This window comes from Lycorma delicatula, chromosome 3, assembly GCF_047948215.1.
Source record: "Lycorma delicatula isolate Av1 chromosome 3, ASM4794821v1, whole genome shotgun sequence".
NCBI lineage: Eukaryota > Metazoa > Arthropoda > Insecta > Hemiptera > Fulgoridae > Lycorma > Lycorma delicatula.
In genome coordinates this window covers 208413318-208436739 of record NC_134457.1, presented here as the reverse complement: position 1 = coordinate 208436739, position 23422 = coordinate 208413318, and the positions used below count along the sequence as shown (strand labels likewise).

Genomic DNA, 23422 nt, shown 5'->3' with positions numbered 1-23422 from the left:
CGGAATATTTTACCAAGGAAGGCGCCTCCATTATTGCTTTTGAAAATGCAGAGCCACATTTTCTTGGAAAAAAAAAACAGCTGTAGTTTTCCATTGCTTTCAGCTGCGCAGTACTCAGAGGACTGAGTAATGTTGATATGGCCGTTTAAGTCATTGTGACTTACGCCCCTAACAACTACTGAAAGAGCTGCTGCCCTCTTTCAGGAATCATTCCTTAGTCTGGCTCTCAACAGATACCTCTCCGATATGGTTGCACCTTCGGTCCAGCTACTCTGTATCCCTGAGCACTCAAGCCCCCTCACCAACGGCAAGGTCTCATGATTCATAAAGGAGGCTGAGGTTAATAATTAGTAATAAATCAATACATTTAAATTTAAAAAAGTTAAAAAAAAGGAGATAGTCGAATTTGGACCGACATGCCTTCCTCTTGTAAGATCTAAATATTTCATTAATTAAAATTTTATTTGGCTATAACTCGGGAACCAATAAAAATAAGTACCACTATATCATTGAAAAGCTCTCAGTGATGGCTTATTGCTACAGTTAAGAAAAAGTAAAAAATCCAAATTGTTACGATTTTGGGCTATTTTGAACACTTTTGGTCCAGTCGAAAGAGGAGGTGCACAACTAGATATTATAATAGTTACAAAAAACAAAATTTGAATATCCTACGGCTAATTGTTTTTGAGTTATGTAAGATACATTTATACGTACAGACATCATGCCAAAACTACTCAAATGAATTCAGGGATGGTCAAAATGGATATTTCCATTGAAGTCTGAAAACCAAAATTTTTCAAAATCACAATATTTCCTTTACTGTACAAGGAAGTAAAAAAATGTTGTACTTCTATAAATATTAAACTTTCTATTGATTAAATTTATAAAATATGTGTTATATACTTTTTAGGCATTGGTAGCACTTGCTTGTGATCTGAATGTGGATGCTACATCATATTGTGCTGACCGGCACAAATGGTCTTGGTTTCAACGCTACTGTTTAGCTATGAGAGTTGCAGCAGCGTTAATTCATCGAACTCAACTTCCAGCTACATTTTTTGCTGAGGTACAATACATATTACTGGTTATTATTAAAAAAATTCTTAGTTTTTTTATTTTAGGTGGGTATAAAAATTATTTACGTTGTGCAGCTTTTTATCAGGAGGTTGTCAGTCTTTATGGTCTTCATGTATTTATTTACGAGGGATATCTCTAAAGTAAAGATTGCTGGGAAATTTCTCTCCTTTTTGGCGAACCTGTATTGTTCATGGCCATGCTAGTAATGTACACACTGCAATGTTTCTGTAAATTGTCATGTTGTAGTATCTTTGATTATGTTTGAGTTATTACATTATAAAATAAAAGCAAAATCGATATTGCCGCAGACTGTGAAATACGTGGAGTCATATGTTTTTGAACCGTCAAAATATTAAGCCGGCTGAAATTCATGACAGTTGGTTGCTGTGTATGGTGATAAATCTAATGAATGAATGAAATGTCTGAAAATGGTGTAAACGGTTTAGAAATAACAGAATTAATGTGCATGATGAGGAACATTCGGGGAGGCCCTTGATAATCACAGCGGACTTGTTGAAACGCGTCGATGATGAAATCAGAAAAGATCATCGCAACGATTACTGACCTGGTCCTTCTTTTTCCTGGTGTTTTAAGAGCTGTTATTGGTCGCATTGCTCATGATCATTTAGGTTTCAGAAAGGTTTGTGCATGTTGGGTGCCGAACATATTAACGGAACATCACAAAAAAATCTGAACGGGATCTGCTTCAGAATTTTTGATGCACTACACAGAAAAAGGTTATGAGTTGCTTAATTTAATTGTTACTGGCAATGAAACATGCGTTTTGTATTACATGCCAGAGTGAAAATGGCAGTCAAGTGAATGACATCATCCTCAATCACCAACCAAACCAACAAAGGTCAAGCCACAGCCATTTGGACACAAACTGATGGTCACAGTCTTTTGGGATCAGTTTGGCATACTGCTGATTGATTTTATGCCATGTGGAATGACTATAAATGCAGAAGCTTACTGCGAAACTGTACCTAAGTTATAGCACACCATTCAAAATCAGTGATCTGGGCAGCTGACCGATGGCATCGTCCTGCTGCACAATAATGCATGTCCACATTTTGCGGGTCCGACATGTGATTTACTGAGAACATTGGATGGGAAATTTACAATCACCCACCACATAGGCCAGACTTAGCTCCTTCCGATTGTTTGAGAGATTGAAAGAATTTTTGAGAGATTTTTTTACAATGAAACGGTCTTTACTTTAGAGATAACCTCTCGTACCATGTGTAACATGAAAAACCGCTTAAAGTTAAAATTAAAATGTGTTAAAGGAAAGTTTTATTCAAAAAGTTGAATCTGTGGTCAAAATGTGTTTAATTCTTTGGCTTACTGTATTGGGTATTTTGTTGTTTACTTAACTTTTAGGGAAAAAAATTCACTGTTATGAAAATTTCATTTTTATGACTTTTTTAGTTCAAGAATGTATTATGAAGAAGACCTGCCTTCTACATTATAATACACTACAGTAGTCTCTTTCTTAACCATTTTTCATTCAACTGATCACTCCGTCAGCCAACTTTTGTCTTTTAAATAGTTAATCAGTGGTACAAAGGAAAGAATTTAATTATTCATTCAATCATCTTATATAAATCATACTGACCAACATCACTGATCGTGATTTGTTTTTAAAAAAATGATTAAATTTTATTAGTCAAAGGTCAGCTATGAATTATATTTTCTATATGTTATAGTGTTCAGATTTATAACAAATGGATTGCTTAGATTTAATTTTATTGTTTTAGTTAATGAGCTATTTCATTATATCATTAAATAGAGTGTATTATAAACAAATGGACTGTCTAACCTAACATCAAAAGAATCATTTGCATGTATTTGTTTTTTTTATGTAAAGAAGAATAGTGAAGCTGTCTTACATTTTAATTTAAATCTCAGGTGATTAACTGAAAATGAATTCTAAAATTAAATATCCATCAGTCTATTTATTTCTGTTAGTAATTCTACATCGCTGGATCTAGTGGAATAATTCGACTAAAAAGAGATTTAAAGTTTTCTCTTAAATGGATCCTGAATGTAGATAATTAATATTACATTCATTGCATTGAAACAGTGTATATAACATTTAGGTCTAGTCCATATTCATAAATAAATAAATTTTTTAATCTGATTTATTAATCAGTCATATAACATATTCTGGCAACCTGTGAGTAGGGTAAGTTACTGAGATCAGACTATAAGCCCATTGTTTAGAAAAAGCTACCTTTAAAAACTTTAATTACAATTTAAGTTGATGATTAAAATTTCCCTTATCCATGGGACCTTTCCTTCCTTTTTGAAAGACATTGTGATTTTTTTTTTTAAAGAACCTTAAGGAATACAATTATTTAATTTTAAATGCAGATAAAACTTGCACTGTGCTTCTCAAGTAAACAAAACATTGTGAATTGCATAGTTAGATGTTTCATTAATGGTAATGATTACTTCTGATGCCTGTAGCATGAAATTTCTTGTTATTGTTAGATGATAAATTTTCATAGGATGATCAAATCGTACTGTTTTGTTCTAATGCACATTAATTAAATATTTCATTTTTCAATATTATTTAATTGTATTTATATGTTTATAATAATAATTCGCCTCTGAAAAATATCATCTCTTTCAATTTCTTTCAAAAAGGAAGAAGGAAGAATAAGGAAAAAGAATGAAAGGTAAGGAAGATACTATGCCCACAGAGAAACTACAAAACAACTAACAAAAGAAAATACCTCAAGCTTATCTCTAAAGTAAAGACCATTTCTTTATTAAAAAAATCTAATCTGCAAACTTAATAAATATTCTTTATTTCTCTTAGTCTACATATCTTACACTCCTTTTGTATATAATCACCACATGAATTAAGACATTTATTGTAGCAATAAACTAGCTTCAATATACCCTTATCGTGTTTTTCTGTCGTCAGTCCATTTATCCACTGATTTACAGCATTCTTAAGTCTATCATCACCTGTGAATTGCTTACCTTTTGACAGTGTTCTATCATCCACCTCTTGCAAGGTCAAGAGACATCTTAAGATACTCAGGCTGTGACTTACTGAACAGCAATATTTTATTGACTGGCTCATCTAAATCCTGCAGAATATTGATTTGATTATTTTTTAAATAGCCATTTGATAATCCTTGTTATTACCTGAATTGTATGGAGTTTTAACTATCCAGCTGAATCTTAAATACTGTCAGATCTCTTCCAGAGATTTATTTATTATTATTGTGTACAGTGTAATAAACATATTAATACTATGTTCATTTGTAGGCGTTATGATAAAATAAATGAAGGAAAATGAAAATGCATATCATGTCAAAATGTAGCTGTTTACAAGTTAGTAAAAAATTTAATTCATTGGCATAGATAAAATAAACATTTCTTTCCGTGAGAATATTTTATGATTTTGCTGAGTTATCATGGTAATCATTAATATAGTCCCTTTGAAAAGTAGCTATACACCTATATAAACACTATTGTATCATGAGGGATTGTATTCCATGTCCCTGTAAGTAGTTTTTTTTTAAGAGGTTGGTAATCCTGTGTTGTGTGCTTTGCTTATGCGGGACAGGATGCCAACCTTGAGATGAGAAGTATGTCTGGTTCTTTGTTGTACATTGTGTGATCATCCCCTTCGATCATAAAAATATTATTAACTTCAGGACAGTGATTATTTCTCATTGAATAAGTCTTCCATGAGCATAGTGGGTACACATAGATAATGAAAGACCAGTTTTCCTTTAGATTTCCAGGTACACTAGTTTCTAATTGACATAGTGTAAGAACACTAATCAAGAAATTTTAGGAGACAGGATCGGTAAAGGACTGACTGGGTGAAGTAGCAGACTATCAATACTCAAAGAAAAACTTCAAGACCTAGCTGCTATGCAATGTAGTCCCAACGAGTCGTTTGAGAAAGTCGGCCCTACAGAATCTATTAGTGTTGCAACTGCACACAAGGCAGTTCATAAGAAGCTCAGTCTCATCCTATATAAATTAAAAGCGGTTTAAAGTTTATCTGCCACAGTCTTTGGAAAGAGAATTAAATTTGGGTAAATGGTTTCATGTGGTTCTTGAATTTACATGACCAAAAGATTGAGGAGCAGATTGTAGTATCTGAAAAAAGAATAGGTAACCCAATATTCTTCATGGAAGCAATACAGTTCATTATTGTGAAGTCATTCATCAGTTGTGGGAGAGCTAACCAAGGACAAAGTTAATGCTCAGATTAAACAAGACAGTGCGACTGAGCATACAGCCAAGGAAGTCCATGAAATTACTGCAAGAGGTTTTCAGAAATAGAATCATTTGTAAGGCCTTATGGCCGCCTTATTCTCAAACTTAAGCTCACCAGATTTTTATTTTTGAGGTTATGCAAAACGTAATGTTTAAAAAGAAAATCCCCATAGCCTTTGAGAATTTCAAAATGCTATTCATGATTTCACCAAGGTCAACAACTTTTGAAAGTCTTCCAGAACAAGAAGAAACGCTTGCAAGTATGTCTGGGATGTTCATGGTGACAATTTTCAACAACTACTGTAAAGTAAGTTAATGTTTTATATTGTTATACTAGTGCATGACAGGTGTATAGCTACTTCTCGAACACTTTGTACTTTTTAAAATTTGTGAGTCAGATTTTAAGTTATGAAGCAAACTAAGTAAAATCTAGAGATTGAAATTATATAGGGTTCAATGTTTTGCAAATTCAATACATTGTAGCAGAAATAAAAAGAAGCCTTTGATTAGCTATGTACATAGGGGTTTTTTCTGGGTTTTTTTTTAAATTGTGTATTTGTAAATGTATGTAAGATTAATTATTTATTTATTTTTTTTTTAACTTGTATATTTTAATATCTTTTTTTTCAGGTCCAAAAGAAAATATCAGAAGTTGCTCCAAGAATTGGTGATGTCAAGAATAATCATGAAAATCATAATTTGTTTAAACAGGATCATGATGAACAGATTTAATGTGGTTAAATAGGTGTGACAAATTGTTGATGATTTAGTTAAAATATTAATGTAATTATGATGGATTATTATAATCAATAACAATTATAATTGTTATTCATTAACTGTTAATAATTAAAAATAAAAATGTGTTATTACTGTATGAAGTGCATAAAAAATTTTTCATTGTTGGGATATTTTCTTTTGATTAGTGATAAATTCATCTGTAATAGTGTTTATAAATAATGTTCATTATTATAATTATGTTGATCACATAAGTCATATTAAAGATTTATTATTTATTAGAATAGATCAAGGAAAAGGATCAGAAATAGAATATAAAATGTAGTATGTTAAATGTAGAAAAAAATTGTATTTAAAATTCATTTTATTTAATAGAAATACAGGTTTTCTTTTAAAAAAACAAAGCAATTAATTTTAAAGTAAGAAATATACATATATAAAGCTGGATTCAAAATTGAATAGTATTGGAATTATCTGCTTATATTTCTTTTCCTATATTGCAATTTTCTTGAAGAATCTTGAAATGGCAGCAAAATAACTAAACTGCCCAAAAGAAATCGCAGAGAAAGTGGAGCTAAAAATCGTCAAAAAGATGGAATTCATGGTACATCAAAAATTCCTCTCAAGTCTCTAATTATAAAATGTAGAAAAATCTACAAAGCTAATAAATTTAAATATCTGGGATAAATAATCCAAATCAATGGATTTAATAAAAAAAAAAAACAGTAAATCAATGTTTAGATACAGAAGCCAATCAAACAAGTATTACAAAAATTGACAAACTAACAAAAGATATTTACAACAAAAAGAACATCTCAATTAAAGCCAAAAACCAGCCATTGCAATACAATAATCAAACTAGAAGATGTGTAACTTATCACAATACATCTATAGTTGAAATCATGTGAAATAATAAAAAAAAAACAGGAAAATCTTGAGAAAAATCATAGGACCGATAAAAGTAGGTGAAAATGGGTATAAATTCAGAAGTAATAAAGATCTTTACAAATATAATAAAACTGAGAAAATGTCAGATTCTATCAAAAAAATAATAACCAAGTTCTCTGGCCACCTCATGAGAATGAATGATAACAGGCTCACAAAACAAATCTTCAATCCCATTTGTAACAAAAAGAATGGAAATCAATGGACCTCAATAATTCAAAAAGACTAAAAGGAATGAAAATTTCTAAAGAAATAGTGCGAGGTAGAACAGAGTTCCGCAAACTTGCACAAGATATCAAGGATTTCCAAGAGAAGGAAAAAACCATCTAATGTCTGGACAAAAGAGAGAATGCAAAAAACAAAGTAAGAGAATGAACTGTTGAAAAATCATTTAAGAAAACACCCAAAAGAAAAAGAAATTATGAAAAATGTTACTTCATTTGGTTTTCTGATGAAGGAGACTAAAAAAAAATGCTTAACTAACTATAACTTCTGGTTCATGCATAACAGTAAAGTGGACTTCTACATATATGTACATGTTTACACATATAGAATCGTATAAACATGTCATATTTCTATAGATTATGTACATGATTATATACATATGTTTTCATCGATTCTCATCTAGTAAATTAGTTAATATTTTATAAATCCACTATTTTAAGCTTTTCAAGTTACCAGCAATATATTTAATTAAAAATAACTTTAAACATGAAATTTTTTACAAGTTCATCTTTTAAGAATTATGAGTTGCTTAATGTTAAGTGTGATAAATTTTTCTTTTATATTATAATTTTTCACTTCAGACTTATTTGTTTATATATGCATGTTATTGTTAATTTATAGACAACCAGAAGATTGGAGTTTATCATGGGGAGGTAGTGGAGCTATTTATGGTTGGGGTCACAATCATAGAGGACAACTGAGTGGTGTTGAAGGAACAAAAGTTAAGTTGCCTACTCCTTGTGAGGCATTATCTGCATTACATCCAGTTCAACTAGTTGGAGGAGAGCAAACTTTGTTGGCCGTCACTTCTGATGGAAAAGTGTACGCTACAGGTAATATTTTTAACCATAATTCAGATGATTATTTTTTTATTTTGTATTGTACACTTTTTTGTGGATTTAAGCTACTAAGCTACAAGTGATAAAGTTAATATGTTAACTAACCACAATATTAGAAAAAGAAAGTAATAATAATAATAGTAATACTGTACCTTTTCCATTATTGGAAGTTATTATGACTGTTTAATATACCCAAAAAAATAAACTTATTTCCCTGCTGTTCATCAAAAAAAACCTATACATTAAAATATTTGAAAGTATTTCTTTATGGTGCTTAACAATAAGGCAATAATCAATTTGTTTAACACATTCAGTGCCAAGGATGCACCTGTGGTCTAATTTCATAGCCTAAAATTCCAAATACATGATTAGTGTGTTTTTTTTCTATTGACTTCTGCTACAGTATATGTCTGTTGCAGCATGTAATTTATAGTATGAGGAATGTTAAGTAGATGTGCAATTTGAATTTGTGATAAAATTAATATTCTGATTGATAGTATAAATAGGTCCTCCACAACAGAGTGAAGAAGAAGACCACCAAGTCAATTTTTTTTTTTTTTTTTTTTTTTTTTTGTCTTCAGTCATTTGACTGGTTTGATGCAGCTCTCCAAGATTCCCTATCTAGTGCTAGTCGTTTCATTTCAGTATACCCTCTACATCCTACATCCCCAACAATTTGTTTTACATACTCCAAACGTGGCCTGCCTACACAATTTTTCCCTTCTACCTGTCCTTCCAATATTAAAGCGACTATTCCAGGATGCCTTAGTATGTGGCCTATAAGTCTGTCTCTTCTTTTAACTATATTCTTCCAAATGCTTCTTTCTTCATCTATTTGCCGCAATACCTCTTCATTTGTCACTTTATCCACCCATCTGATTTTTAACATTCTCCTATAGCACCACATTTCAAAAGCTTCTAATCTTTTCTTCTCAGATACTCCGATTGTCCAAGTTTCACTTCCATATAAAGCGACACTCCAAACATACACATTCAAAAATCTTTTCCTGAGATTTAAATTAATTTTTGATGTAAACAAATTATATTTCTTACTGAAGGCTCGTTTAGCTTGTGCTATTCGGCATTTTATATCGCTCCTGCTTCGTCCATCTTTAGTAATTTTACTTCCCAAATAACAAAATTCTTCTACCTCCATAATCTTTTCTCCTCCTATTTTCACATTCAGTGGTCCATCTTTGTTATTTCTACTACATTTCATTACTTTTGTTTTGTTCTTGTTTATTTTCATGCGATAGTTCTTGCGTAGGACTTCATCTATGCCGTTCATTGTTTCTTCTAAATCCTTTTTACTCTCGGCTAGAATTACTATATCATCAGCAAATCGTAGCATCTTTATCTTTTCACCTTGTACTGTTACTCCGAATCTAAATTGTTCTTTAACATCATTAACTGCTAGTTCCATGTAAAGATTAAAAAGTAACGGAGATAGGGAACATCCTTGTCGGACTCCCTTTCTTATTAGGGCTTCTTTCTTATGTTCTTCAATTGTTATTGTTGCTGTTTGGTTCCTGTACATGTTAGCAATTGTTCTTCTATCTCTGTATTTGAACCCTAATTTTTTTAAAATGCTGAACATTTTATTCCAATCTACGTTATCGAAAGCCTTTTCTAGGTCTATAAACGCCAAGTATGTTGGTTTGTTTTTCTTTAATCTTCCTTCTACTATTAATCTGAGGCCTAAAATTGCTTCCCTTGTCCCTATACTTTTCCTGAAACCAAATTGGTCTTCTCCTAACACTTCTTCCACTCTCCTCTCAATTCTTCTGTATAAAATTCTAGTTAAGATTTTTGATGCATGACTAGTTAAACTAATTGTTCTGTATTCTTCACATTTATCTGCCCCTGCTTTCTTTGGTATCATAACTATAACACTTTTTTTCAATTCAATTAAATAAACAAAATAAATATGGAGACTTAAACCAATGATGGTGATGGTGATATGGTAGGTGATTCATCAAGTAGCTTGGTTTCTTGTAAAATACAAAATACACTGTGACAATAAGTTAGATATTTTTGCTGATGAATTAATTCCATTCATAAGTGTGAGGCTTGGCTCTGGGAATGTGGAAGTGGAATTTTGTAGCATATGAAAAATGCCATGGCTGACCAAGATTCGAACCTAGGACCTCCAAACAAAAGGTCGAGATGCAGCCACTCCACCAAGGAAATTGGCAATCATTATTTTTATCTTTTAGCTAATGATAAATTTTTTGGACTTTCTTAATGTAAAAACAAATTGTTACGTTAAAAATTTGAAGAAGGAAGAATCACTATTTTATTGAGTATTTTTCTGTGATAAATTTTTACTTCAATAATTGTCATATAAGTTTTCACCACTCATATCATCCATCTGCTAACCCCATGATCCTAGTTTTTATTTGTAGAACCAGTAACATCACTTACGGATCATTGGAAATTTAGCTCAAACATGTTCACTTTGAGTTAACATATGTGTATCTTAGTAAGAATACAAATCTCATCTGTATTGAAGAGAAATTACCTTGTTAGAAAGAATGTTGATAGAAGCATTTGACAATTGCAAGAAAAATGAAGGTGACATAACATAAATCTTATACTAGCCCTTTTGCATTACCTAAAACTTATAAAAACACTGATATTTTAACTGCACATGAACCCATAATTAGATTCAGTTGTGTAGACTAGTTGAAGGCCTTCTCTTTCAGTGTTGATTCATATTGCTGTATTCAGCAGTTGCATTCTTCAGTTTTAAGCAAGGCCGTAAATTTTTTTGTAATTTCTGGATAAAGTTACACAATTATAAATGTTCTGCAAAAAAAATGTTTCTGACCACTGTTCACAAAATTCTACACTAAACACCAACTTTTTGAAAAAGTATTGGACTTTATGATAAATTTGAGAATTTTCAAAACTTCGTACTCCATTGTTTTTGGCTGTTTATATATCTAAATGAAACCAAGCTTCATTTAATTAAAAAAGATTGAAACACCCACACCAGCTCAAATAAAATATTTGTTTGAACAACTGTGGGATGGGTAGAAAGTTTTGTTACACTGTAATAGAATCCAGCTTAATTGAACTCTACTACTGCCAATTCTCACCAGTGATATTGCTCACTGCTGCTGGGAAAGGTGGGGAGGATAAGCCATCGTGGGGATTGTCCAGTGTGTTCATTCATGGTGAGATAACCTTTATTGTAGTCAAGTGTGGAACAATGGCTGATACAAGTGCTTTCACTGTCAAAGAGCTTTTGTTAGCTTGTGTGTGGCTTCATGAATATTCACACACTGGTAAAACATTGGAGAATATTATGACTGACTTCTTTGTGCATTTTTCAAATTAATCACCATCACAGCAAATGTTACTGACATGTTAGAAGAAGGTATTTGTAACAGGAAGTGTTATTCATGCCGCATTGGGAGGCCGAACACTCGAGCTGAGACATGTGCTGCTGTGGAGGCATCAATTCAACAGTCACTGATGAAATCAATCTGCCAAAATTCTGCAGAGTTAGGGATTCCAAGATCAACAATGTGAGACCATATGCAGAAGGACTTGAAAGTTAAATGTTTTCATCCAGCCACAGTTAATGAGTTAAGTGACAATGACCTTGATCAATGTGTTTATGCATGTTAGTTATTGCTTGAACATTTTCCAAGCAAATTATAAAAAAAAAAACATCGTGTTCTCAGACGTGTGTGCAGTTTATCAAAGCTCTCTTAATCGAAATGTTTTTTTTTCTGGGTGAAAGACAATCCTCACTTTTTTGAGGAAATCAAACACCAACTGCTTCATATTATGTTTTTGGCTCAGATGACAGCTAAACATCTCCTTGAGGTCCTTATTTTCTCGATGCCACAGTTATCTGAGAATGATTGACAAGTAGTTGCTACTAAAATTAATGGCAAATGGATTGCTGACATCATTATGTTTAAGCAAGATGGTACTTCAGAGCATTTTGCTTTGAATGTCTCCAGGCACCTCATGAAATTTTTCCAACATTTTTTTTTTTTGAATCGCTGGACATGGATTAGAAGTGTTTCTGGCTCCATTGCCTTGGTCAGCAAGAATTCCTGACCTCACCATACCTGATTTTGTAAAAGAAGGTTTTGTAAAAGAAGAGATCTAAAAATGCAGATACATCAACAATGAGCAGCCCCAAGATGCTGTTCAGTCAGCATTTGAAATGATCACTCCTGATATACTGTTTTGGATAATCAAAGAGTCATGGAGGCACACACAGCTGTACTTTGAACATGGTGGAACCCAGACAAACATTTTAGATCCGTAGAAGGTAAGCAGCACCTATCCTAATAATTTCATAACTAGTAAGAAGGGATTTCCCACCCAACCCATACAGTACAGAAGTCAGATTCTACAAGTTCTTCCTTATGAGTTTAATTTGAGTATATTTCTATCCTTGTTAACAACCGCAACCAGATGTCCAGTCTGTTGAGAAAGTTTCTTTAGCGACTTTCCTAGAGACTGTAAAAGCAACTGATTAATGTTTTGCAAAAAATTATCTTCACGTAATACTGATATATGGCCACTATGTTTAAAATCAGCTCATTTTCTGTTTCACAAAATTTAGCCAATAAATGAAAAAATATTTGATTTATTTGATACTGCATAATTGGGAAAATTGCTCATTAAATCCTTCTAGCATTCAGAATAAGACTTAATGATTAAATGAGTTACATAATAAATATATACCAGGCATGAAAATGGTAAATTTATTGTACTGGTAGAAAACTACTAACACAGATTGAAGGATAATTCATCATGTAGTCTGTGTGTTTTGACCTTGTCTAATACAGCCTCAGCAAAATATCTGCCTTGCTAGGAACATGTAAAATAAACATAAGTGTAGGATCGGCATCTTTTAGACTGTGTGACTTAATGAAGTACTATATATCTATTCTCTAAAAGGTTTTGTTTTAATATATATGTATATGTACGTATATATATATATATATATATATATGCATATTTATTTATTGATTTTCATTAGATATTTGTTATTTAATTGTATTTATTCTTTCATAAATTATTACATTATTATAATCATGAACTATGGATGAAGGTACACTAGATATAAAGGAAAAATCAATCAAAACAATGAAATAAAAATAAATCAATCAAATAAAGCAGTAGGTAATTTTTTGCTGTTTATTTATTTTAAAATATCTTGTTTGTTATACAGGCTATGGTGCTGGTGGTCATTTAGGTATTGGTGGAACTGACACTGTTTTAACACCGACATTGATTGAATCATTACAAAATGTATTTATTAAAAGGGTAAATTTACATAACCAAGATCATTTTTTAATTATTGTACAAGTGGTGTTTTTATGGTTGTATATTTTTCATTGTTTTTTGTTTTGTATCTCCTCTGATTTGAATGATTGATGTTAAGAAATGGAAGATCTTCGTCATACTTTTCTTTAAACTTAACAAACTTGCCGCAGAAAAAAAATCAGATGCTAACTAATGCTTTTGAAAAATAAACTTTCAGTGAGGCAGGAATATTATGTGCTTTAAGTATTTAAAATAGAGGTAAGGATGTAGAAAGAATTGATTAATGTTTAAGTTGATTGTGTACAATTATGTAAATAATTGGGAAAGAGTATGCAGTTGTCCCAACAAGTAAATAGGAGATTTGCTTAGACATCTCCAGAAAACTTACTAATTTCCTGGTTTGTGTAATCAGAGATTATGGTTGTCATTTGCTAATGTTTAATTGTGCTGAAAGTGGAAAAAAGTACAGTTCCAATAAATTACCACCCCAAACTAGATTTGGTTTAATATTCTGTACACATAAATAAAGTATACTTAAAATATGATTTTATCATTCTTGAACTTTTTTTTATCAAGCTGGTTGTATCACAGCTTTTACAACTTATTATAATCCACATTATTTTATTTGATGTCTTTATTTATTTGAATTTAGGATTATATTTAATATTCAAATACATAAAGTAAATTTTAGTGTATTTGTCTAGTTAACCTTAGTTGTAAAGAAACCTTATTTATTAATTTGGATCCATGATATTGTGCATCTTGGTGCAACTTGACATTCAGCAACTCTTAAAGCACATTACTATGGAATATTTATCAGTTAAACTGTTATGAATAAAATATTAAATAGCAAAGATTTTAATTAAATTAAAGGTCTGTACAGATTTGGCAAGAAAATTAATTTATAAGAACAGCTTGATATTAAGATTTGTACTTTTATTATTATTACTGTTATGATTTGTTATTATTAATTTTTATATTCCCAATTTTGTACTTTGTTAGAATTCAAGGTTGTTAACATTTCACCAAATTATTTGTTAAGTACCTGCACTCATTATAATCATTGCTTCTAGTTAAATTTAAAGTTTTTTTTTGGATTTCAAAATAATATTGCATCAAAAATATATTTGTTTACATCTATTACAAAAAGTATATTCATGGCACAAAAAATCACCCCAATAAGTATAGCACTCATGTACTGGTAACAAATGAATAAGTATTAGACTGTGTCTTAAGTACCATGGTGCTGGTGATAGTTGTCTGACTAATTAAAATTAAATAAACATGAAGAACAAAAAGACAGCAATTACTACTTGGCAGTATGTACCTTTGCCACGCCACATGTTGTACACCAAGCACTGCCAATGTGCACTCACTAAGTCTACTGCCAATTACTGTATATTAAATGACTTGTACCTGTGTTGAAGTTGTAATGTATAACTTTACCCTTTTAGTTATTACTTCTGTTTACTAGAAATTACTTTTTCAACATGATCATTGAAAAATTTGAAAAAAAACATTTAGCCATTGGGTTAAAAATTGAGAACAAGAAACAATATCATTATTAAAAGTATGAAATCATTATAATCATTACTAATTATAAACAATACGTAATTAATTCTTTTATAACCTTTATTTGTAGTAAATTATTAATTTTTAATAATAAACAAAAGCTTACTTAAATTTCTTCATGCATCTAATTCAAACTTGTAGCAAGTTTACTATCCTCACTAAACGAATCACTGTCACTTTCATTTTCACTTTCACTATCAGAGTCTACATGTATAATACAATGTTCTGTCATTTCATCTATCAGTGGTTCCATTTTTACGTGCTCTTTTTCAACATTTTTTACATTTTCACAATAGGGTTTCCAGTCATCTTCATTCATGGAATTAATTTTCTCCGTATTTAATTTTTTTAACATTTGTGAGAGAAAATGTTGTTATGACTCACCACATGTCTTTTAACGGCTGACCATACCACCTCATTCAGATTCAAATCAAGAGTCTAAAAACACGATGCCCATGTTTTTTCAAAAATTCATCCGTGATATTTTTGTACTTTAATTTTATGTAACTTCACTAATTCATATGATTGTAATTTCAGCATTTTTTAACTATATGGAATATGGGTTTTTTCAATTGCTTGTAGTAAAAATTATGAATGAATTTATAAATACTGATTTTTGGTGATGTAAAATTCTAATTTCCAGAACCATTGACTTTTTTTTACTGTGTTTTAGTATGTGTGACCGTCCTTGCTTGATAGAGACTCTGCGTGGCAAAGAAATTATTGAAATTGCTTGTGGAGGTGCACATTCAGCTGCTATTACATCACATGGTGAGCTTTATACTTGGGGTAAAGGTCGCTATGGTCGACTTGGACATGGAGATTCTGAAGATCAGCTTAAACCTAAATTGGTGTGTACATTTTTTCTTCTTGATGACTTGTGTATTTTTTCTCATACTTTGTCTTTTAATTAATAAAAATACAAACATTGGTAACGAAGGTTCTTGTTGATAATGTCTTGTAGTTGTTTCATTATTTTGGTATAACTTGTTTAGAAAAGGTCACCTTCCCTTTCATAGAGTTCTTTCAAATCTGTCCACACTTTGAGTCTTGTTTTCTTGTGTTGTTGCATTAACTCTTTCAGGATGCACTTTGCACTTGTTTTGCTATACTTCAGCTTGTTACCGATAATGTTATGAATTGTGCCAACACTTACTGCAACTGGTTTTGCTATACGTTATACTCTAATATGTCAGTCTTCATGAATAATGTCGTCACTGCAGATTTCAAGCGAAGGAATTGACACTTCAACTGGCCGGTCAGGATGTTGCTCGTCAGTCATTGAGGTTTGACTGATTTTGAACTGTTCTACCTACTTATAAAAATTTCCGTGGTTCATACAGCTTTCACCATACTGTAAAATCATTTGAGAAAAAATTTTTAGCTTGTTTTTCTCCTTCAGAAAGCAAAAAACGGATCACTAAATGTTGTTCAACTAATTTGGAAACTTCAAGCGGACACACCATCGTTAAATGCAAGATTGACATTATAAACAAAGCTGTTCTCAGCACATCCCAGTGATGCCAACCTAAAGTCATGAAAGTACAAAACTCCTACAAACTGTTTCATTTCTACATCAGGTTGTCTCTTTTAATTATAGAATGTTTCCTGTATTTATGTTGTGCCACTGTAACATCTAATTGTTTATAGATTGTTTTTTTTTTGTCTTCAATTATTTGAATGGTTTTATGCAGCTGTCCAAGATCCCCTATCTAGTGCCAGATGTTTCATTTCGCTATACCCCCTACATTCTACATCCCTAACAATTTGTTTTACATATTCCAAACATTGCCTGCCTGTACAATTTTTCCCATCTACCTGTCCCTCCAATATCAAAGTGACTGTTCCAGGATGCCTTAATATGTGGCCTAAAGTCTGTCTCTTCTTTTAACTATATTTTTCCAAATGCTTCTTTCTTCTTCAATTTGCCGCAACACCTCTTCATTTGTCATTTTATTCACGCATCTGATTTTTAACATTCTCCTATAGCACCGCATTTCAAAAGCTTCTAATCTTTTTGTCTCAGGTACTCCGATTAAGTTTCACTTCCATATAAAACCATGCTCCAAACATATACTTTCAAAAATGTTTTGCTAAAGATTAAATTCATTTTTGATGTAAGCAAATTACATTTCTGACTGAAAGCTCGTTTCAGCTGTGCTATAAGGCATTTTATATATCTTGCTTCATGCATCTTTAGTAATTTTACTTCCCAAATAACAGAATTCTTCTACCTACATAATCTTTTCTCTTCCTATTTGTATATTTAGTGGCCCATCTAAATTATTTCTTATAGGTTGTATAACTTAATAATATATCATAATTTTTTGATTGGATATTTATGACTATTATCTATTAATAAAATAAATAAAGTTTACAGAAGAAAATAAACAGAATTTTTGTATTCCTTGGAATTACTATCATATGACAGCATGCTTGTCCAAGTTTTGTAGTTCTATATGTTTTTGTAAGATATATATATATTTGCACATCATAAATATTTGCATCTTCAGCCTACTCTGTCGAACCATTGAAACTCCTTTACATCAGAACAAAATTGTCCTAGATTTAAAATATTTGTGAATTCTACAAAAAAAAAGGATATTTTAAATTTTAGTTAGCAATTCAAATGATGATCTGAGTATTACAAAATTAAGTGTTACTATTATTTTCTGTTAGCTTGTGTAGTCTTGGAATGTTTGATTAATACTTTTTAGAATATAAAGTTAAAAGAAAATTACTAAACCTTTTTCATTAAAAGAGCATGTCTAAAATTCAAGATATAACCTTTTTTATCACTCTTTTTTACTATGTTGCTAACTGATGTCTTTACAAATTTGTTTTTAAATAGTTTTATGAGTAGAGTTAACTCAATGTAGAAAAACTTAGTTAAGTTCTTTTTTTAGTAAAATTCTAAATTAAGTTAATATAAAATTAACTTAGTTTTGAGATAACTTAAGTTTCTTTTTTCTGATTAGATAATTTCCTTGAGTCTTTTAAAAATTCAGTACTCCACATATATTCTGTTTTTATGAACTTCTGTTGGTGCTAAAATTAAACAAATATACTAAAAGCTTAATGCTGTCACAATTGACATCACAAGGACAAGAAAATCTCAGTAATGGAGTTTATGTGATAATCACGTAGGATTTATAAATATTGTTCTGGAATGATTTTTATGAACTTCATCAAATCTTATTTAAATTTGTTTCCCTTTTATTATTTTGTTCAGGTTGAGAGATTATTAGGTTATCGAGTATGGGATGTAGCATGTGGAAGTGGTGATGCTCAAACTCTGTGTATAACAGAGGATGGTCATGGGGTGATGGTGATTATGGTAAACTAGGTCGGTCGTGGAGGTTCTGATGGTTGCAAGGTAAATATTATTTTTTTTATTATTTTCACTGTTATGTGTTAATATTTAATGAAACTTTAAACAAAACTGTATGTGAGTCTTGTAGATTTTCCTGTAAAAAAATTGCATTTGAGCTTGTTAAAAATTTTTATGTTTTGGATTTATAAACAAAAATCTCTGATTTATAATTTGTTTATCATCAAATATGATAGTGATTACCACGCAAAACATACTTAACATAATAGCATAACTTTGATGCAACCAAGACATTGGATAATATAGAAGGACTGGGATAAGTTTTCAGAAACTAATACTTATACTTTGGATCAGGAATATAGCAAGAGCATTGGTGGTACAGAGGTCCATGATTCAAAAATTTACCTTGGATGAGTTACATTGAATCTTTGCAGAAGTATTCTGATACGAAGGGATCAAAAACCATCTATAGTCTTGATTCGCCATCTTCTATCATAGGACTACTGGTCTCTGCGTCTTAATACACATTCTTTGGTGATGTTTTCAAAATTATGGAAAATGCATTTGGTTTTCTGCATTAGCTCCTATGGCTCCTATGGTGCAATGTACTAAATAAGTTTTCTGTTAAAAAATCATTAAATGCTTTGTTATATTTATATTAAGAGAATTATAATATGCAATAAAATGTTCATTTGTCAGTACTGCCCCTGGAAATGATAGCATTCTGTTCTGGCCCACCTTGTAAATTTTACTTGAATTTGTACAACATTTTTTAAAACCGTAGTTTTCCAAAGTAACTGTGAATTATATTTGATATCTGTATTAAAGCCTGAAAAGGACATTTTTTAGGCCACAGTTTTATCACCTAATTACATTTACAAATTCATCCAATTACAAGTAAGTTTTAGTTATGTATTGTAAATAATAGCTAGTGGGATACAAACAGACATGTGTGCTTAAATTTGACAGAGCCTTGTTAAGATTTTGATTGAATTATAGTTCACTGGTCTACTCTTCTCCCAGGCAGATAGTTCATACTGTTCATAAAAACTTCCTTCAACTTGCTATCAATGCATTCCAATCTAGCCCAATTGTAAGAATTTATTGGAGTTCGTGAGTATATCTGAAAATGACATCAGTTAATGTTTGATTATCTACATGTGTTATAAAAACATAACTTCAACATCACTTGTATGATATTGTCTACAGCAATAGGCTCAATGACCACTTTTTGGAACATCTACACTAATTGTTCCAATGAGTGTTTAATATGTACAGTATTTTCAATGTTGGATCTCATCAAATTTGCCACCATTTGCTCTCCAACAGTGTGATTTTCTGTCTTGGACATTTCTACCACTCAATTTTCACCTTCACCTAATTAAATATAAAAAATTGGTACTAATCACTTGATGCAGCAGGAATTTTGCAAACTTCTGTCCATTCTGAATTAGGATATAATATTTACATTGATGGCTCTAAGCTGGATGATTATGTTGAATGTTCCTTTGTGGTTGTTTACATATCAGTCCACCTCACAATGCAGTGTATTTACTGGCAAGCTATGGCCCATCATCATGTCACAGGTAGATTCCACCATATTCTGAAGTGGCTATTTCAGTTTATGGTCTTCATGTACATTAGTTCATGTCTGATATTTTCAATACACATCCAAAAATCTGCTATATCTTAGCTACTATAGTACACATAGTTTCTGCTTTCTTCTTAGCTATACATAATTTGCAAACAAAGAAGAGTTCATTTAACAACTAAAGAAGCTTGCATTCAGCCGTCCTTTATAAAACATTTATCATCTGATTATGATTATCACACAAATATATCCATTCTGATTATTATGCATGCTTCCTGAAATACTGGTTGAAGGATAATTAACAGAATGAGCGGTTGAATGAAACTAAGCGATGTCACATTAAAGCTTGTATATTACAAGGAATTAATAGGAGTGAGATAGTCTTTTAAGAAATAGTCATTTATCATTTACTTTTGGTGCACATCAGGTTAATACATGAATTCTCATTCATTAAGCATCCACTGTGCCAATTTGATAACTTGCATTACAGTTCGTTATATTTTCTTTGTGTGTTATGAGAATTATGTTTAACTAAATAAAAACTAGCTATATGTTTTTCAGATGCCTTCAATCTGTTTGACATTTATTTCAATTTTAATTGTTGCTTTTGGTAGTTTTCTCAAATAGTTTTTACTTGTAATATTTGCAAATGTGAATTTTTATATATATGTATGTATGTGTGTGTGAGTGAGTGATTGAGTGAGTGAGTGTGTTTGTGTTTGTTTTTTTGTCTTTTTTGTGTATGTCTAAATATACATATCCAATTATTATTTCTGTTATTACTTGTATTTATTATATTTAGTTTTTATTTTTACACCAATCGAGATTGATCATTTATTCTTGTTATGTGGGAGTCCATCTCCTTACAACAGAGTATTGTTATTTTCTGATTAAAAATTGATTTTTTTTATCTTTTGTGTTAACTTTGGCACACATTTTCTGAAATTTTATATAATATTAATTGTGACACATCAGTTCATCTATAGAATAGCATTTTGTGGTTAGTGGCTTACAGGCAGTAATAACCCATTCTGTTGTTTACCTTTAATAAGAAAATCACTACTTCTGTTTATCTCTATTTCTTCTTCCTCCAGTGTTTGCTTCTATTTTTCTTCCTCTTTCACCCGCACTCCCCTTCACCTGGTCATCTTATCTTCCTGATGGACGACCTGGTCTTTTACGGATACATTTTCTTTTGAATACTATTTGTTCCTCTTCTCCCTAGTCTATTCTGGAATGTCCCAAACTAAGTATTTCTCTGTTTTCCCAGCATGTATTATTTATTTATAGCAATATTTCATACTACATTCCCTTTTTTCTTCCTGCTATTATTTGTATGTTTTCATCTGTATTACATAAAAGTAAAATCAGCCTTAAAATAAAAACGAATTTTTCATTTGTGCTTCTGACTCAAATATCAAAATACGTTTTAACATACTAAATTGAAAAATCATTGTCAATACTAGATTCTATTTATTTTATTCTTTTTTGTTTGTTTTTTCTCCTAAATATATCAAAAGGTAGTACGGATGTTTACATTGTTTTAATTTAATATGAGTATTTTCCAAATATATCAACATTATTTATTCTGTTTTATTTGTTAGCCATCTGATTGTCTAGATTAGGTGTAGTCATTGTGGAAAAACTAGACATTATATGAAGAGGGGTTTTAGTTAGCAATTTTTTGGATTTCATCATTTGTGGAATCAATTTATCTGGTCACCCTTAATAAAAATCCAAAATTGTTAGAATAGATCAAAATGATAATTTTTGATATTTTTCTGTTACATTTAAGGGCAAGGGTAGATTTACCTTTGTGCATGTTTTTATAATACGTAAAAAGAAAATAATGATTACTTAGTATGTTTTACTAATTTCTTATTTTACAGTAGTTTCTAATTCTCTTTAGGTATAAGAATTTATGATAGTAATATTTATTACTGAATATTCAAGACTTTTTTCTAAAATAACATGTTATTATGAGAGAATATTTAGGGTTGACAATATTTTATGTTTCGTTTTATATTAATTTTAATTTGAGATCTTTTATTGATTTTTATAGGTGCCTATGAAAATAGATTCTCTTGCTGGACTTGGTGTTATTAAAGTTGAGTGCGGTTCACAATTTTCAGTTGCTTTGATGCGTTCTGGAAGTGTTTATAAATGTAAAAATATGTTATTTATATTTTATAAGTAATAACATTTTAAAAATTTGACCCATTTTAAAAAAATCTGACTTTATAATGGCAGAAATTAAAGTAAAACTGCATCACTTTATCTTTCTTTCCAAAAATTAGTAACATTTACAGTCAAAAGAAGAAACTGTCAAGTAAAAAATACAATTTTATATTCTTACTTGTGAAGATAATGAAGTAGTAAAGTTAAAATAAACTCTTTAACAGACTATTCAAACCCATCTAATTTAGAATTCAACATAATTGGCAATTTTGAAGTTAATGCAAATAATAAAATTAATTCAAACTACAACTGTATAAGGAAGCTTGGGTTGGAAGTCAGACACTTACACTAAAAAATAACACTAGGTTTCTTGTAAGAGAAATCAGTACTTTCTTCAAAATGAATAATTCTAGAAAATATTAACTTTGAAAGCACAAATAGTGAATCAGAAAATGAAATTGATTGTATTCTATTTACAAAAGAAAAAATAATTATTATGTCAATGTGTCAGTTATATGCAGATTAATCCAGATAGTGCCCATAGAGTGATACAGTCAAGAAAAAGAAGAAGACAAAACTGGATATTTATAATTATGCTAATTATTATGAAAGAAAATACAACAAAATGTAAAACGAAGTAAATAATGTAAATTAAATAAGCATAAGAACTGCAAACATAATTAAACATAAGTACGAAGGTATTGAAACGACTTCCAGTGTATTGTATGAATCCTTATTATGAGATGGCGAGTGTAAGAAAAATGAGGATAGATCAAAAACATGCATAAAATATACTGTCTAAAGATAAGAAATTTAAAAAAAATGTCAACTCGATTCTTTTATAAATGGGAAAAAAGATGAACCCATTAAGAAATTGGACAGGTGAAGGAGATCAAGAAATTAGTAGATTTTTTAAGAATGAGTGGTCTGTGTTTAACCTTAATATTCTATAGAAAAGTTCCATCCAAAATTAAAGTCAGAGTATTTTAATCGGCCTTTTTCTGATTATAATTTACAGTCTGAAGATAAGTGTAGGTATTAATCAGCTTGTGAAAATAATAATAGCTTGTGAAAAGTGCCATAAAAATTGATGTGCTGAAAAATGCTGGTTATAACACTAAAGGACGTTTCATTTTACACAACTTTTAAATTAATATAATGAAAAAAGTGAATGCTATTAAAGTAGTTTATCGAACTAATGTAAGTATTTAGCTTTTTATCAGAAAATATTAAAGATTAAGATGCTGTGACTTATTTGGTCATAGCAAAAGTAATCATGAAATTACTTTTTTAAATTTGAAAACATACATAAAAAATATATCTTTCCAGGATATTTGAAAACAGATTTAACGTTTTACAATATTCTGTTTAGTGTTATTT

At 30.5% G+C, this 23422-nt stretch overlaps 2 protein-coding genes across 5 annotated transcripts in view; both read left to right on the top strand.

The window, feature by feature from the left end:
* Window positions 1–23422, top strand: part of LOC142322396 (uncharacterized) — a 42001-nt gene that overhangs the window by 3283 nt on the left and 15296 nt on the right. Inside the window, exons 1-2 of one of the 4 annotated variants that reach the window (XM_075361436.1) lie at window positions 18282–18318; window positions 21927–22029. The exons of 1 other annotated variant lie outside the window; for it this stretch is intronic. In XM_075361436.1, coding sequence (XP_075217551.1) covers window positions 22028–22029 — 2 coding nt within the window. In that variant the 5' untranslated portion in view covers window positions 18282–18318; window positions 21927–22027. Of the gene's footprint in view, window positions 1–18179; window positions 18319–21926; window positions 22030–22984; window positions 23243–23422 lie in introns of those variants that run through there. 2 more of the 4 variants (XM_075361435.1, XM_075361437.1) reach the window with 2 other exon arrangements.
* Window positions 930–15759, top strand: LOC142322395 (E3 ubiquitin-protein ligase HERC2-like). Its single transcript, XM_075361433.1, has 5 exons — window positions 930–1066; window positions 5959–6073; window positions 7855–8066; window positions 13276–13370; window positions 15616–15759. The coding sequence occupies exons 2-5, from the start codon at window positions 6060–6062 to the stop codon at window positions 15622–15624; spliced, it is 330 nt and encodes a 109-aa protein (XP_075217548.1). The 5' UTR covers window positions 930–1066; window positions 5959–6059; the 3' UTR covers window positions 15625–15759.